The sequence below is a fragment of the Trachinotus anak genome, unplaced genomic scaffold (genome assembly GCF_046630095.1).
Source record: "Trachinotus anak isolate AG129_WGS33_773 ecotype Australia unplaced genomic scaffold, CSIRO_AGI_Tana_v1 ptg000028l, whole genome shotgun sequence".
Lineage (NCBI taxonomy): Eukaryota > Metazoa > Chordata > Actinopteri > Carangiformes > Carangidae > Trachinotus > Trachinotus anak.
This window is the reverse complement of record NW_027273879.1, coordinates 11,740,798-11,755,826: the sequence shown is the minus strand read 5'-3', so window position 1 is coordinate 11,755,826 and position 15,029 is coordinate 11,740,798. Positions and strand designations below refer to the sequence as shown.

General features: G+C 40.7%; 1 protein-coding gene across 2 annotated transcripts; it reads left to right on the top strand.

Moving 5' to 3' along the window:
- The first annotated feature begins 105 nt into the window (after positions 1-105).
- Positions 106-13,754, top strand: rbm18 (RNA binding motif protein 18). Of its 2 annotated transcripts, none has more exons than XM_071465754.1 (6): positions 106-305; positions 1,319-1,432; positions 6,506-6,632; positions 7,555-7,635; positions 11,129-11,229; positions 12,750-13,754. In XM_071465754.1, exons 2-6 carry the CDS (start codon positions 1,326-1,328, stop codon positions 12,931-12,933), a joined length of 600 nt encoding a protein of 199 aa, XP_071321855.1. In that variant the 5' UTR covers positions 106-305; positions 1,319-1,325; the 3' UTR covers positions 12,934-13,754. The 2 variants fall into 2 exon arrangements, with proteins under 2 accessions (XP_071321855.1, XP_071321854.1); XM_071465753.1 differs by having other exon boundaries at positions 111-305; positions 7,555-7,641.
- Positions 13,755-15,029: the final 1,275 nt, after the last annotated feature.

Here is a 15,029-nt window from a genome sequence, read left to right as displayed (position 1 = left end):
CAGAAACCACATGGACGGATGAGACGCAGTGAGCCAGACATTAAACCGAGCGCTTCCTCTCGATTCTCCACACAGCCAAACAATCTACGACATCACCCTGCGCCTTTGTTGTCAGACGGCGACTGTTCATCTGTCGAGCTAGCCAAGCTGGTCGGTTTTACTCTTGGAAAGCGTCAAAGAAAAATGCTTAAAATGATTAGTGTTACGTTCTGACGTAGCAGAATCATCCCGAAAGTGGGATCAGTAGCAGAGTGAGTCAAACAAGAGTCGAAGTCAGTCCAGAGGAAGTTAAAAAGAACGAGCAGGTAAGATGACAGTTACTAAGCTAGCTAACTGCTAGCAACCCACCGCTCGTCTAAACGGACTGTTAACTGTTTAGTGGATCGATTTAGATAATCGTAACTGAATATATTACTCCCTGGATGATTGAGATTAGTCTCACCGCACACGCTCGGATCCATCTTAACCAGCTAACGCTAAAAACGAGCGGGTTGTGGTCGGTCGATTAGCCTGCTCTTAGCTAAGCTAACGTTAGCTGATGGCAAGTCAACGAGAGAACTTGAGAATGGTTCTTTTTTCAAGTTTTACACTATACACTATGTTACATGACGCTGTGAATAACATTAACTGATTTAACTTCTAAACTGCAAATGAAAACCAAAGACAGTGTGTTTCTCAATCCATCCCAACACCAGTTTACAGATGTATGTTTGGATGAATTTATATAACATGACAGTTTGGTTAAACTTCAAATAATGGGCTCATTGTAAATACCTAAAAAGGAGAATGAAATCTAACTGAGTCAACTGAGAATTACTTAAATTTATTGAGATGACTTAGATCAGACTACAAATTTCCTCACCTCTGTCACTGTATAGTCAGGCTGTATGCTTTTGTCTTAAAGTTGATGCCAGCACCGTTCTTGTGTTTTTATGTTTGACTCATAGTGTCAAGTCAAGTCATATAACGCAAAATAACAACAGAAGTTGTATCATGGCACTTTCCAAATGGAGGAGGTCTAGACCTTCCCCTTAAAGAGAGAAAGAAAGAAAGAGACCCAACAATTCCCTCCGAGAGCAAGCACTCAATCAAACTTTACTCTGTTAGGCAGCATTTTACTCTTCCATTTAACAGCTTAATTTTATGAATTGTCTGCTGTTACTTGCCATCTTCTTACGGCTTTTGAGTATTGCGTTGTTCATGAGGTTAATAGCATCATGCTTTAAACAATTGTGATGGTTCTACATATACACAGAAATGTTACATTATTTTAATTTAATTAAATTTTTCGTAAACCTAATTTCTCTGTGTCCCATAGAGTACACATGTCGTCTGCAGCAGAGACGGTGGAAAATGCCTCCATTATTTCAGAGAGTGTGGCCCATGACGGAAACCGCTTGTGGATAGGCAACATCGATCCTAAAATCACAGAGTGAGTAAATCCACTGTTATTTAGCAAACCTCAGCACCGTGGTGAGTGAATGATTGTAGGTCAAAAAAGAGACCCCAGTTTGTTTGTCGCGTCCCAATACATGTATGCTTCAGATACCAGAGCGACAGGGTAATTGACACCCTGTAATGTAAAAAAAGTTATTAGAACACAAAATAAATGTATATTTCACTACAAATCTTCATACTCAAACGTGAACCAAGCAGCTGAATGGACAACAAAGTTAGTGTTTGATTTGAGCAGCAGCAAGTGGTCGATCTGAAGAGGCTGTTAGGTAGTCCATGGCATGAACCTGAAGCAGTGCTTTTTAACTTGCCTGGCTCCGCCTCATAGAGAGGCAACGCATTGTGTGTGCACATATGATTGATTAACTGCGTGCGTAGTGAGTGTGTGTGTGTGTATGTTGCAGGCTGAGACTGAGCAGACAGGGCTGGGTGTGTGAAAGAGAGGCAGCGAGGCGTGGAGACCTGCTGTGCTAAGGAGCAGCCATCATTCCTCACTCACCTGCCCTGTTTACTTTCTCTGTGTCAGTCTGGAGCTGTGTGTGTGTGTGTGTGTGTGTGTGTGTGTGTGTGTGTGTGTGTGTGTGTGTGTGTGTGTGTGTGTGTGTGTGTGTGTGTGTGTGTGTGTGTGTAAGCATGTTTAAGTACACAGTTGATGTTTGGGTGGCAGCTGGTAGAGGTGTAGGCTTCAACACACTGAGGTGTCTGTGTTGATCATTAGTGTGTTTCGCTTTACACGACATCATATATACAAGCAAACGTCCTCCAGTTGTTGCATTTGTGTGTGGGGATGTGTGTGCAAAACACCCTTACGTACAATGTGATGTAGAGGAGGTCGTTTTTCGGGGTGAGGGGTGTGTTTGTGTGCCTGTGGGGGCTGCTGGAGAATGTATGGGCTGGAGCTAAGGTGGGAGTCTAGACAGTCGTTTCCTTCCCCTTTCCCTGCTCTGCTCTACTTCTCCTTAAATAGGCCACTGCTTCACAGTATGGAGGAAAAACAAGAGAAATGCCCGTGGCCCCTGATGCTGATTGGGAAGATTAATTAGCTCCTGGATCGCATACGCAGTACTCCCTCTGTTTGTCCCGGTACACCAAACCAAACCAAAACTCAGTGCAGAGCAGGAATGTAGACCTGAAATGCAAGGTGGTAATTATGAATACATAAGGCCAATACATTGAACAACATTCATTGCTTTCAAAATATAAAATGAATAGTGAATACAATTGTGATTTATGATGTGAGATTTTTAGGTGTAATTAATTGTGATTTTTTTTTTTTTTGTAAAATATAAATATTGTTTGAGGGAATCCAGTCCTGCTCTGATTGGTCAAGGTGAAGTATTAGATCAAATAGGATGTGATGAGGCAAGGAGTCGGCACTTTCATTTTGCTGTCCTCTTGTCAGACTTGACTTTGATACCGATTCTTAATGATATAATACCAATTATAATACCAATTTTATCAAATCAATTTTAACAAAAAGAAAATAACAATACACATTACGGTACCAATTTTAGTTGTGCGGTTCAAACATGTTCGTGTAAATAAGCAGCCAATCACCAGCATTGTCAGATCTTGGTCCAAGAATGCTGCCTGCTTATTAGCTCACTGACACTGATGAGATTTACTCATTTAATCCTTAGGTTTCAAATTTTAGAATTGAATGTCATGGCATTTTTCGATCCTTGATGGTATCAAACCAATTTGGTCAGTCCAGAAAGGTATCAATGTTCTCTATACCCAGCCCTCTGTCAAACAGATGAATTTTGGCCAGTGTTATGGCTGATCTCAAGTTTCCTCCCTTGAAGAGAGATGAAAGTTTTACTGTAGGGCTCATATGTTACCATGATTTGATTAGACGTGGAGAAAATTTTATGCCAAGCATGTGATTTTGCAAAACATCTTTGTTCTACCATCTTTGTGTGGCGTCGTCTCCTTTTATTCTCTCTTTGTACAACTCTCTCATGAGAAGGCTGTAATCCTCTTGCTGTTGCCCTTTTATAGTAAATATAGTAAAGACGATTGATGTAAACATGCAAAGGACCAGAGATCAGTCACATGTTTTTTTACTCTTCACTGTTGAAAAAAAATCTCAGAGCCTCTCACAGCTGAGATAGACATCCTCTTTCTCACAGAGCAGAGAGAGCAGGTGTAACCATAGTTTTCACCACATATTCATGCTTTTGTGCTTTTGGCTGCTCAAAGAGGGAATTTCTCATTAGTGGTAATCCATCACCTCCTACGTCTTTGTTCTCTCTCTGGCCCTCTTGCTACATTTTAAGTTGTGTTGTTGTATCTGCCAGTTGTCGTGATTTTTATGAAAGCACTTACAACCATCATCTTACTCAGACTGCAGGCTTATATTTTTATAAAATATGCAGAAGTTGCAGTTTGTTGCCTTGTCAGAGAGTCCCCCCCACCCTCCTCCTCTCCCTCTTCTTCCTCCTCTTCCTCTCTAATTTTACCCCTCTGACCTGCACTTTTCTGGACCAAATCTTTTGGCCCTTCTCCCTCCTCCTTCCTTCCTCTTCTGTGCTTCCTCATTTATCTCTCCTACCTGGCTTCTCACCTCCTGTCTTCTTTTGGCTTCTCCCCCTCTTCCTCCACCTTTCACCTTGCCGTCAACATCCCCTCTCTGAACTTTACTCTCCCTCTCCCCAACCTTTCCCTCCCTTTCCTCGCCCCCCCCTTCTCCTCCTCTTCCTCCGGTGGTTTTTACAGCCCCCAGGAGGAGCGGCCCATTGTGGTTCAGTCCACCAGCGTCCAAAAATGTTCTTAGAGTGTTTGGCATCGAGTCTATCTCACATTTATGTATGTATTTATCTGAATATATAGCGCTATTAAAAGGCAATAAGTAATGCATTACAGCATTTTAGCATAGTTGCATTTGGCTGAATGACTGCCTATCTCGTTCCCTGATCAGTGTTGCAGAGGTTCAGGGGTGCACAAAGTGCAAAGGCAAATTTTTGAGTATAAGAATACAGAGAAGTGCTATGTAAGTAATATGGTAAACTTTATTTAAGTAGAGGCTTTCCTGTTTTAAATGAGCTTAGTGCAGGAGGAGCCACCTTCGCATAGGGTATTTAACAGGGTGTTGTCTGGGAAAAGCAGAAATTCTCTTCGGCCTAAAACCCTCCAGGGAGTCGTAGAAGGGTGGAAGACATTAGTACAACCTGTAGCTTAGACCCACACGTCACCCTCAATGTCCCATTCACACATATAGATGCACGCTTGCACATTAACGTCACACACTTGTCTTTGTGGTGAGACACACACACACTAACCACTTCAGGATTTTAAATAACAATCAGCTGAACAATAAAAGGCCGAATTATTAATTCCTCTTGGACAGTTACACAAAACACCTGGCGTCATTCTGGGGCCTGCACAGTCCCACAAAGTAACAACGCTGGAACAACAACAACACAGGAAGATGTCTGTTGATGATTTTTTTTTCACTTTTGTTTTGGGTTTAATACCCTTTTTCACAGAGGACATTTTGATATGTCACAACAGGAAAGGCACAGGTGTAAATCATAGATGAGTGATGGTTGGATTCCATTCAGCCGCTCCAGTTTCAGTGTCCTGGTAATGTGCATGCCGACTCACAGTCCCAGTGTTATGGTTTACAAGGACACTTGCACAGAACAGTTTGTGATACATGCATAAAACAAATTCTGACTAAGAATGACATGAAATAGTTTGTTTTTTCTCCACTAATCTATTGTAAACTAGTAAGTTAAATGGTTTGCAAACAGGAATGGATCAGAGCGGTGGTGTGGTCTGTGAGGGAAGCTGAGGCTGGTCTCATTTGTTATATTCAAGAACATAACAAGGCACCTCACGACTACGCTGTGTACTGCGCACAAACGGTTTCTGATGGACGAGTGTCTGGGACATCAGACTTTTGGATAATATATTTATCGATAGGCATGAAATAAACCAACAACAATTTTGATAGATTTCCTGGGTTTCTTAGTATTCTATGAAAGTAAATGTAATCAGAATATTTGAATATCAGACAAAACAAGTTTTTTAATAATGTCTTTTCTTTTCATTCTGATGGGCATTTTTGACTGTTTTTCCTAACCAAACAATTAATCAAGAAGATTATCTGACGATTAATTGATAATGAAAACGGTCCTTAGTTGCCGCCCTGCGTGGTATTTATGGAGGAAAAGGCCTCAGACAATCCTACATTCTGCATGCACAAAAGTAAGAATATTGCACATTGTTATAATTTCACACACAATAACTTTGACGGTAAAGCACCTGCTGCTCCGGAAACATGCCATTAGCACCTGGTTATTTACAGTCATATACAGTAGCAATAGTAATATAGTAAATATAGTCTACATGTGACCCTGAACTCTGCTCTGCTCTGTTCACACCGTTACAAAAAATGTTTTTTCCCATGGCAGTTAGCGGTCACTCACACGTAAACCTACAGACTCACACACACTGCATATCTCTTCGATGACCACATATCTGTGTTCATTTGTAGTCCACCAGTCCCAGGCAGGTCCACACAGCCACTGGAGGTTGTTTGTGCAGAGCTCTGCGCTCAGGGGGGATTTGAGGCTTCCTCTGTTTTATTCCCTCATTGTCCTGCAACTGTATCCTCAGCATTGTCTCAATAAGAGATTTACTGTCACTGGCCCGTCTCACCAGCTGGCCTGCTGCTAAAAAGGTGTCACGGAGAGAAAGCTGTCATTCTCATTAGCCCCTTTTGACACATTCACAGACTGTAAGGTGGCAAATACAGTGTGGAACAGATCTATGTGGCTGTTTCACAGGGTAGGCTTGCTGTACACAGTGCCTGTCATTAATCATAATAAAGATGTTGGATAAATTTGGTCTGATATGGGAATTTCCAAAATAAATACCCTAAAATACAGATTTTTGTATTTTCTGTTCTTATTTGATTAACATTTTTAATAAATACCTAAAATCTCATCTTACATTTTCTCATTATTTGACTCTGTCCTGTCTGTTTTCTGTCTTTGTCTTACATGTCTTTGTGCTCTCTGCCACACGATTTTTCTCTCGGCAGGTATCACCTGGTGAAGTTGTTGGAGAAGTTTGGCCAAGTGAAACAGTTTGACTTCCTGTTCCATAAGTCTGGGCCTTTAGAGGGTCAGCCACGGGGTTACTGCTTTGTCAACTTCAGCACCAGAGAGGTATATGCAAGATGAAGTTTATATATGATTTTAAATTCTATTATTTTTGCCACAGTGATCAAAGTGATCTTCCGTTAACAAAATACTAAGCTTTTTAACAAAAATATCACGGTATATGAGTCACTATTTTTTAAGTCAAACCCTTGAAAACAAAGATCATAAAAATTGTAACTTTAATCAATAAAATTCTAATCACAATCTTTCAGTCATTGGCAGTAATATTAATATTAGATTAATACAGATATTACTTTCTAAAGGAGACGATAGTGTGCTGATATACTGCTGCGTCTGCATTAATGTGTGTTACACAAACCCCTATCGCAAGGTTGATGTTATCAAATCAAGTCCCTTTATTGAGGGTTGTAATACCCCTGCACTAAAATGGCCCAGCAGACTTTATGAGATGTCGACAAGCAGTCAGGACCAGATTGTTTGTCTTACTGAAGTGGACCAGATTTCTAAAAAAAGGACTTAAAAGGAGTCTGCTCAGCTTCACAGGTTCAGTGGGCAGTATTTGTTTTGGAGTGAGCCTGGGGATCATGATAAACATCTAGTTTCACAGCTAGTGTCTATCAGTGGGATATGAAGCCCTCCCAAAAGGATTATACAGAGGAAGTGTGTGTTTATCTTACACACTCACACACACTTAGACACTCACACACACAGATAGAAGCACTTCATTAATGTAATTTAGCATCAAAGCCACTCACTCATTTGATTAGACAAAACTACACATATGCGGGCACGTCAGTTGTGGTCTATGTGCAGGCAGAGTGGGGCAGATCATCATCTGTTATTGTTTCTTCCATCTCTCTGTTGTGAGGACTAATGATTTAAAGATTCAAGTGTTATCATCAAGGCTGATTTTCAATCATAATTGTAAAAAAAATCTGTTTGTCTTTCTCTCTGTGAATGTCTGCAGGAGGCAGAAAGGGCCATCCAGTGTTTAAATGGGAAGTTAGCGCTGTCTAAGAAGCTGGTTGTGCGCTGGGCGCACGCACAGGTGAGGGTGAGTGTCAAACTCCTGTTCCATTTTATAAAACGAAAAATCTTATACATCCTGACGGCTCTGGGGATTAAGGCACAGAAACATGTATTTATGACACTGTGGCTGTGGGTGCAGTGTGTGGTCTCCTTCATAGGTTAATAGACTGAATATATGTGAAATAATATATGAAAAATTATATCACTGACTTTCAGAGATAAAAAAAAAAGTCAGATTAACATCTTCTGTAGCCACTGATAGAAACAAGAGTGAATTTTAGAGAAATAGCCAATAATTGTTAGGATGAAGGACAGTTTGCAAACACTTGTACCACCGGTAAACTATTAAAAGCATCTGGTGGTTTTCATTTTCACATTACTACTGCAGTAGTCAGTTCACGGAGAGCAGTGGGATCCCAGCACAGCTTATGCTTGTCTCTTAACAATGGACAACCTACTGGCAATGGGTGAAGGGATATCCTGTATAGAGACGAATCACGCCCTACACACACACATACACACAAACACATAGTAGAGTGAGGTCAAGGTCAACGCTGCTGCCTCTGAGACAACACGCTGTAGGGTAAATTTGCTCACAGATTCATCTCAAAAATAGTAGCTCTGATTACTGATGCTGTTACAAACCTCGGATTTTAGATGTTTATATCCCAAATGTTCCATTAATACCAGTCTGTCTGCGTCACCCTGTGACTCAGTTTTAACTACTTAATTCAGTGTCAGCACCTACTTCATGTTGTTCCCTCACATTTGCCAATGGCCTCATTTCATTTCTATCATGAGTATTTTTCAGATTCAGTACTAACAAAGCTGGGTCTGGATTTGGATCATCAGTCAGAATTTCTTCTCCCAGACATGTTGCATGTTTTATTTAAATTTTTTATTGTCAGCGCCTTTTTGTCTCTGCAAGCATGCAACATACTGGAAGTGGTGTTAGGGCTCCATGCATAGTTTTTTAAGCATGTAGCAGCCTATCAACATCTTTGTCCTGGAGAAAGTGAATCACTGCATGCTCTTATGTTTGTCGAGCTGCTCAGTGAGGAAGCAAGTCAATGGCAGGACGGGCATCTGTCCTTTTGGAATGTGTTTCCAGTTTTGTAGTGCACAGCTGGGTTAGCTAGGGTATAAAAGCCACTGTTATAGTTTGGTTTCATCACTCTCTCATGGTCTGCCCTTTTTGTTAAATGAAACTTTATATATTGAGTTGTCCTGAAAGAGGTACACAGCCTGCTGCTGTCTGTTGCAGCACAACGTGATCCTTGACAGATACAGGGCATGGTTAACATAGTGTTGGAACCACATCAGCCAGGTATGAGCAAAGCTCATCATTAAACCAGCCTCCAGGGCACGCCTTGTGTGCATGGTTGCAATATCTGGTTATTTGATTAACAACTATTTGATCCCTGGTGGATTTCAGAGGTTATCATTCTCCTCGGTTACACAACAAACCACAACCTGCTGAAACCAGTATTCTGATCCAGGGCTTTTGTCGAGGACAAAGCCACACAAGAGCTGAAGCCTTATGTTGAAGTGCTGCTGCTGATGTGAGCAGATCGACCTGTGAAACTGCCACTGTCACCAGTTTTTACAGTGTAATCTTTATTATATCAGTAAAATCTGAGCAATTTTCCACCAGTGGGGCCAGCTCATGTTCAGCTGAATGTGATATTTTAATTTTTAGCAAGCCTGTCTTCACCCCAGAAGTGACATGTCGGGATAAGTGAGTCAGAGACAATTGGCGCTGAAGTGGTTGTCAGATTTCCAGGCTTACATCTTGACTTTATTACATTGCTTTGAAAGGGAGGAAATCGCGTTGATGAACGTTTAAATATTGAAGCCTTTGGTCCAAGTCTTAACAAACATCCATAGATTTCCAAATCTACTATTTCAACACTTAAACAATTGTGTCTTAACTCATTACTGTATTGTTTTATATTTATCATTTTACGGTTTAAGCAATTTCATGATCAGTTGATAAATTGATTAGTAAATCAACAGAACATTAATAATTCTGATAATGGATTACTGGTTAAGCCTTTCTTAGCTAAACTTACAAAAACTTTAAAAGTAAAGTGAAGATTTTTGATCAAATAATAATTTGAATATGTCAAAATGGGCTTTGGGAATTTTTTTTCTTTCTTTTTTCTTTTTTAACTATTTCCTGACCCCTAATAGAGCAAATTCTTAATCAATGAATTGAGGAAATAATCAGCAGAAAAATTGATACCACAAATAATTGTTACATTAATAGTATGTGAGGCTCACTATCATCTGAATATAACTTAGAAGCTCATCATCACTAACCCTCTGGCTAAACATTCCTGTGTCTGTGTTCAACATATAGAGCAGCTGAACTATATCATGTTAACCACCTATAGTTCTATACTGTAGGCTATTTAAAATCTGAAGTGCAACTGTTGGGTCATTTCTTATGCATTCCAGCTACATGCCTGTAGAAATAGGTGGAAGGGAAGGGTCCTGGCTGGTGGAATGGTCATTGTTTTCGACCTATTCTTGGCTATACATGTTATTTATTTCTTGGGACACAATGCAAGATGGTGTGTGTGCTTTTGTGCATGTATCTTAACTCAATGTAACTTAACTTGATTCAGTGCCACATCCACCAGCTGCAGGATTGTCAGATGATTTCTAAGCATCATAATCCTGCCAATGGCTGCTGCTGCACCAAACACTGGGGCCTCTCATACCCGTCATGTGACTGTTGTTTTGTTTTTGTCTTTTTTTTTTCTCCACAGGTTTCAAGAAATCTGTGTTGGCTGGTGGAGATGTTGGGAAGGTGGTTTTGAAAGGAATGAGTGCAGACGATGGTTGTGGCTCTTCAGCTGCTCCCACTTTTATCCTCCCTCATGCCTTAGGGTGTGAATGTGAGCTGGACGCACAGTCCTGTTTGGTTTCTGTCTGTTTGACCAGACACAAACAAAATCAATGCTATGGTTTAATAATGTTCATCTTTGTGGGAAGAAGCTGGAGTTGGCTTTCCAGAGAACTGCTGTCAGCATTTATTGGGAGGTCTGATGTTCTCTATGTGTCTGGCTGACACGACTCCTTCTTATTCTTTGTCTGCCTCTCTTTCTCTGCTGCTATTGATCCTGTTCAAACTTGACACTAAAATGTGTTTCAGCTTTAGGTGCATTTAAATACAGGTTGTATTGCACTCAAAATCCTCTTGACAGTGTAGTTATGACTGACACAAGCCCTGGTACAGAGAAACAAGTGATGCCTACGTTTTGTGGATTTTACAGGAAGACAAATTCATTTAGATCTGGATGCAAGGTACTAGTTCTGAACAGGACAGAGGTCGATCTTAAGTCTTTCCCACTGGCTGTCTGCTTCTGTTTACTTTCTGTATTCAGTGATTTTCCACATGTCTCTGTCTTACCTGTTATTTTACCCTCTTGTCTCTCTCCACCTGTCTGTCCATCACTCTTTGTGTGGGTCATTGTTTTTTTTCTTTTTTGGACCACGTGTATCAGAGGTTTGAAGGTTTCCGTAACGACAAGACCATGCCTCCGAGCCTGGAACCGTCGTGCAGTGGTGCAGCAGAGGAAGGACCCGTGACAACCAATCACCTCAGGTTGGTATAGAACACACACAACACCATACTTATTATTGCATCAACGGTATTTTCACTCCTCTTCGAGTATGTCCAGTATAAAAAGGGTAAATTTGAAACCAGTTTTGTATTCCTGCCCAAACTAAACCAGTAGCTTTTACACCGAAAAACCTACATAAGACAGTCTGCAGAGTGGATAAATCTGAAAAGAAAAACAGAACCTTCTGAAAACAGTTATCTAAGCCTGTTCAGATGTGGTCAGAAGCTGTGTGGCAGTAAAGTTGAAAAAAAACTCATTGCCTCTATTTTTTCCTAGATTTCAGTATAGCAAATCACACAAGACCAAAATTGTTAAGCTGGCCATGTGCTTCAACCAAAGTCTGTGTCAGGTGATGGAACAGCATCTGGAACCCCCTCCCACTACACCTTCATTACATTGGAACTGGGGTCACAATTTGTAAACTGACATGCACATCATGCAGTGATTTGCCAGGTGTACTGAGATCAGAAAGTTTACAGGGTTTTGAAGTTCTCTGTCAAGTTTGCATTTCTTACGAGTGCAACACCTTCGTGGAGACACTGTCTGTGTACCGTGTACCGTTATCCCCTTGAGAACAATTACCGTATCCTCTGACCAGCTATAAACACTTGTCCCTGCAGATGTGGTCGGATGGCACGCTGTGCAAACGACGCCTTAATTAACCTGTCACACATTCTCCATTCTACTCGAGCTTGGTCCTGAAATTATTACAGGACAGCTTGTGGGTTTGTTGATTTCACCACAAACCTCAGTTCAAGCTGAGTTCATCTGGACTAATACTTTGGTTCCAGAAACGTCTGAGTGGAAGTGTTGAAGTTCTGTCAAAGCAAATTATAACATGTTCCATTATTGTGGCTACACTTGCAACCTAACATTCACATATGCACACACACTGTAAGTACTTCAGTCAAACAGAGCAGTGTTCAGTCGGTAAAAGACCTCACAGTGTCAGATCTTGCCGAAACAATCCGGTGTGGATTGCAGTGTGGAGCTAACTATGGGCTAACAGGGTTCTTCTCAGGAAAGGCTGCACACTTCGATTCCAGTGTAAACCTCAAAAATCACTCGCTCCGCACAGCACAAGAGAGGAAATATAAACACTCTTTTCCTGCTTTTTTTTTTCCCTGATGCCCCCTCTAGATGTTCCCTTTCCCTCACTCTCACACACTCACTCGTTCCCTCATTCACTCTTCCTCTCAGCTGCACCGTAATTTTTCTCACAACCTCCTCTCACTCACTCCTTCAACTTCTGTTCTACCATTTATATTCAGATTCTCCTTCATTTTTCATGCAGCACAACAGGTAATCTCTTGCTTGCATTTTTATTTTCTTCTTCATTTCATGTATCTCTCCTAATACTAAAAGCGCTACTAACTCCTCTTCTTTTCCCCTTCAGCCAGAGCCAAGATGTGTCCATCACTCAGTTCATCTCTCACCCTCACTACCAACACTGGTATTTTCCCCCTCACATCTCCTCTCTCTCCTTGTTTTTCCCCTCTAGTACGAGTGCTAAAATCCGTGCCATCGAAGCCAAGCTCCAGATGATGGAGGAGAATCCAGATGATGACTACTCGGGCCCGTCGGCCTACGTTTACAACAAACCGCCAGAGAGGAAACGCTGGGAGCCCTACTCTAAATCACACCACAATAACCAGAGCAGGCCCTTCCGCAAGTTTAGGAGATGACCCCATCCTCCTGCTCAATCTGGAGACCCCCGCCGCCCCCCGACTCCCCCCTACCGTTTACCACACCTCAGCCCCCACCTACACACAAACAGACTCTATACAAGATACTATACAGACTCTACACAACCTGTCTGGGAATTAAAGATTCTTGAAGTTATTCAAAATACTTTCGAGACTCTTTTGGGATTAATCACAGCAATCACGGACACGCACCGAAAGTGTTTTTAGTTATTTTGGGTTACGGTATCAGTCGTTGTTGTTTTGTCTAAAATAAAATGCCCCATACCTGACTGCTGTGCAGGTTGGATCCCTCATCAGTCTGCTCTCTCACCTCTGCAGAGATTTAACGCACGTGACTCACACAGTGGTGAGTCAAGTGTTGCACAATTACTAGAGGACAGAGAAATGATGTTTTTAAAGAGTCTAAATGCTGATTCTCCTGCTGTTTTTGACATGTTTTTTCCTTTCAGATCATAGTATTTAAATGAGAAAAAAAAATTGTGGGCCTTGTTTGTCTTTATTCAAGACGCCAGTGAAGAGGAAGAAATTCAAAGATTTATAACAGGTTTGTATTAATGGAGTTTAAATAAGACACAAGCCACTCAGCAACACTTAGTGTAAGTTTCAGTATTTTGTTTGGAGTTCCTTGTTATTTTCCGAGAAGTTTGCTCTTTATTTTTATTTTTTTTCTTGGATCCGATTTTTATACGACTGCGGTCAAATTCTTTTTACTGCCTTTGGTGTGGTGTGTTGAGTGTGGTGTTCCTCTTGCTGCACTGTCTTTATTTTCATTTTTCAATTAAAAGTAATTAACTATCTCATCTGCAGTATGTTGTTTCATGACATTTTATAGACTGCTCTCAAAGTACAAGATTCAGTCATATGAGTGGCTGCTGGTAAAAAGTGTGGTAAAATGTGAATGTGGTAAAAAAAAAACCAAACTGCATTTCATTAATAGCAGATGGTTCTTAAGGATATTAATGAAAGTAGATCCACGGATTAAGAAAAAAGGCATGGAACCACATAGAATCACCACAATGTGACAACATTTTATGCAGGCTCATAATTGATAGTCCCGGTTATTATACCATCCATTATGTTTTGAGGCCCAGTTTACGTTTTCCCCTTCCAGACATACTGAATATTAAATATTTCATAAATTTTTGTGCAGTCCCCAAAATGTTGTAAATAATTCAAATATGTTGTCGGGCTTGTGATAATGGGGTTGATTTGGAAACGGCCCATTTTAAAATGTAAAGCTTGCTCTTGGTTTTCTATGTGTTGTCAAAGCTTTTGATGTGATCCGAGTTGTTTCCCTGCAGGTGTGAAGCTATAAAAACCCTTTTCAATGCATAAAAAAAAGACAGAATTATGTTGGCGAAGTTCTGGTCTGAATTTGTTGGCGTGGAGAACCAAAGGTCTGTAGAGCCACTGTTTACCAGGAACATTTAAGTCTCACATTAGTCTCGACAACATTGCAGCAGGGATAGTGATCCGTAGAATCACTGGATAAGAAGAAGAAACAGCAGAATTTCGTTCGCACTGAAGAAATCAAATCCTACCTCTTGACATTACCCAGTCGTTCTCCTTCTTTATTTCCTCCTTGTTGTAAAATCGTTTCTCTCTGATGTCCATTAGATCAGCTCAGCGATCTCTTCTCCATGTGTGTATTTATGTGTTTTCAATAAAAGGCCTATTCGTTAAAAAATATTTTACATTTATTTCTCCTCCAGAATAATGAAGAAGTTTATTATTTTTTAGGTCTGGTTTATTTTGATGGGATAGTTTCTGAGCTCGAGATTTACAGGTAATTGTAGAATCGTTGTGGAAAACCCAATGATTGACACATCGATCCAAACCGGTGTGTGGGCTCGTACACATCCTGTAATTACCCGGCTTCCCTTTGGTGAAATGACCCCGAGACTTTCTGTTTCATGTGCACCAGCCTCTCCAGGCCTGCTGCTGTTTGCATACACTTTAAAAAGCTCCTTTTTCACTATTGTTTTGTCTTTGACAATTGTGTCAAAATAAAAGACGACCTGTATGGGTGTTTTCTATTATGTAAATCCAACTATATATGTACGGTTATTTATTTA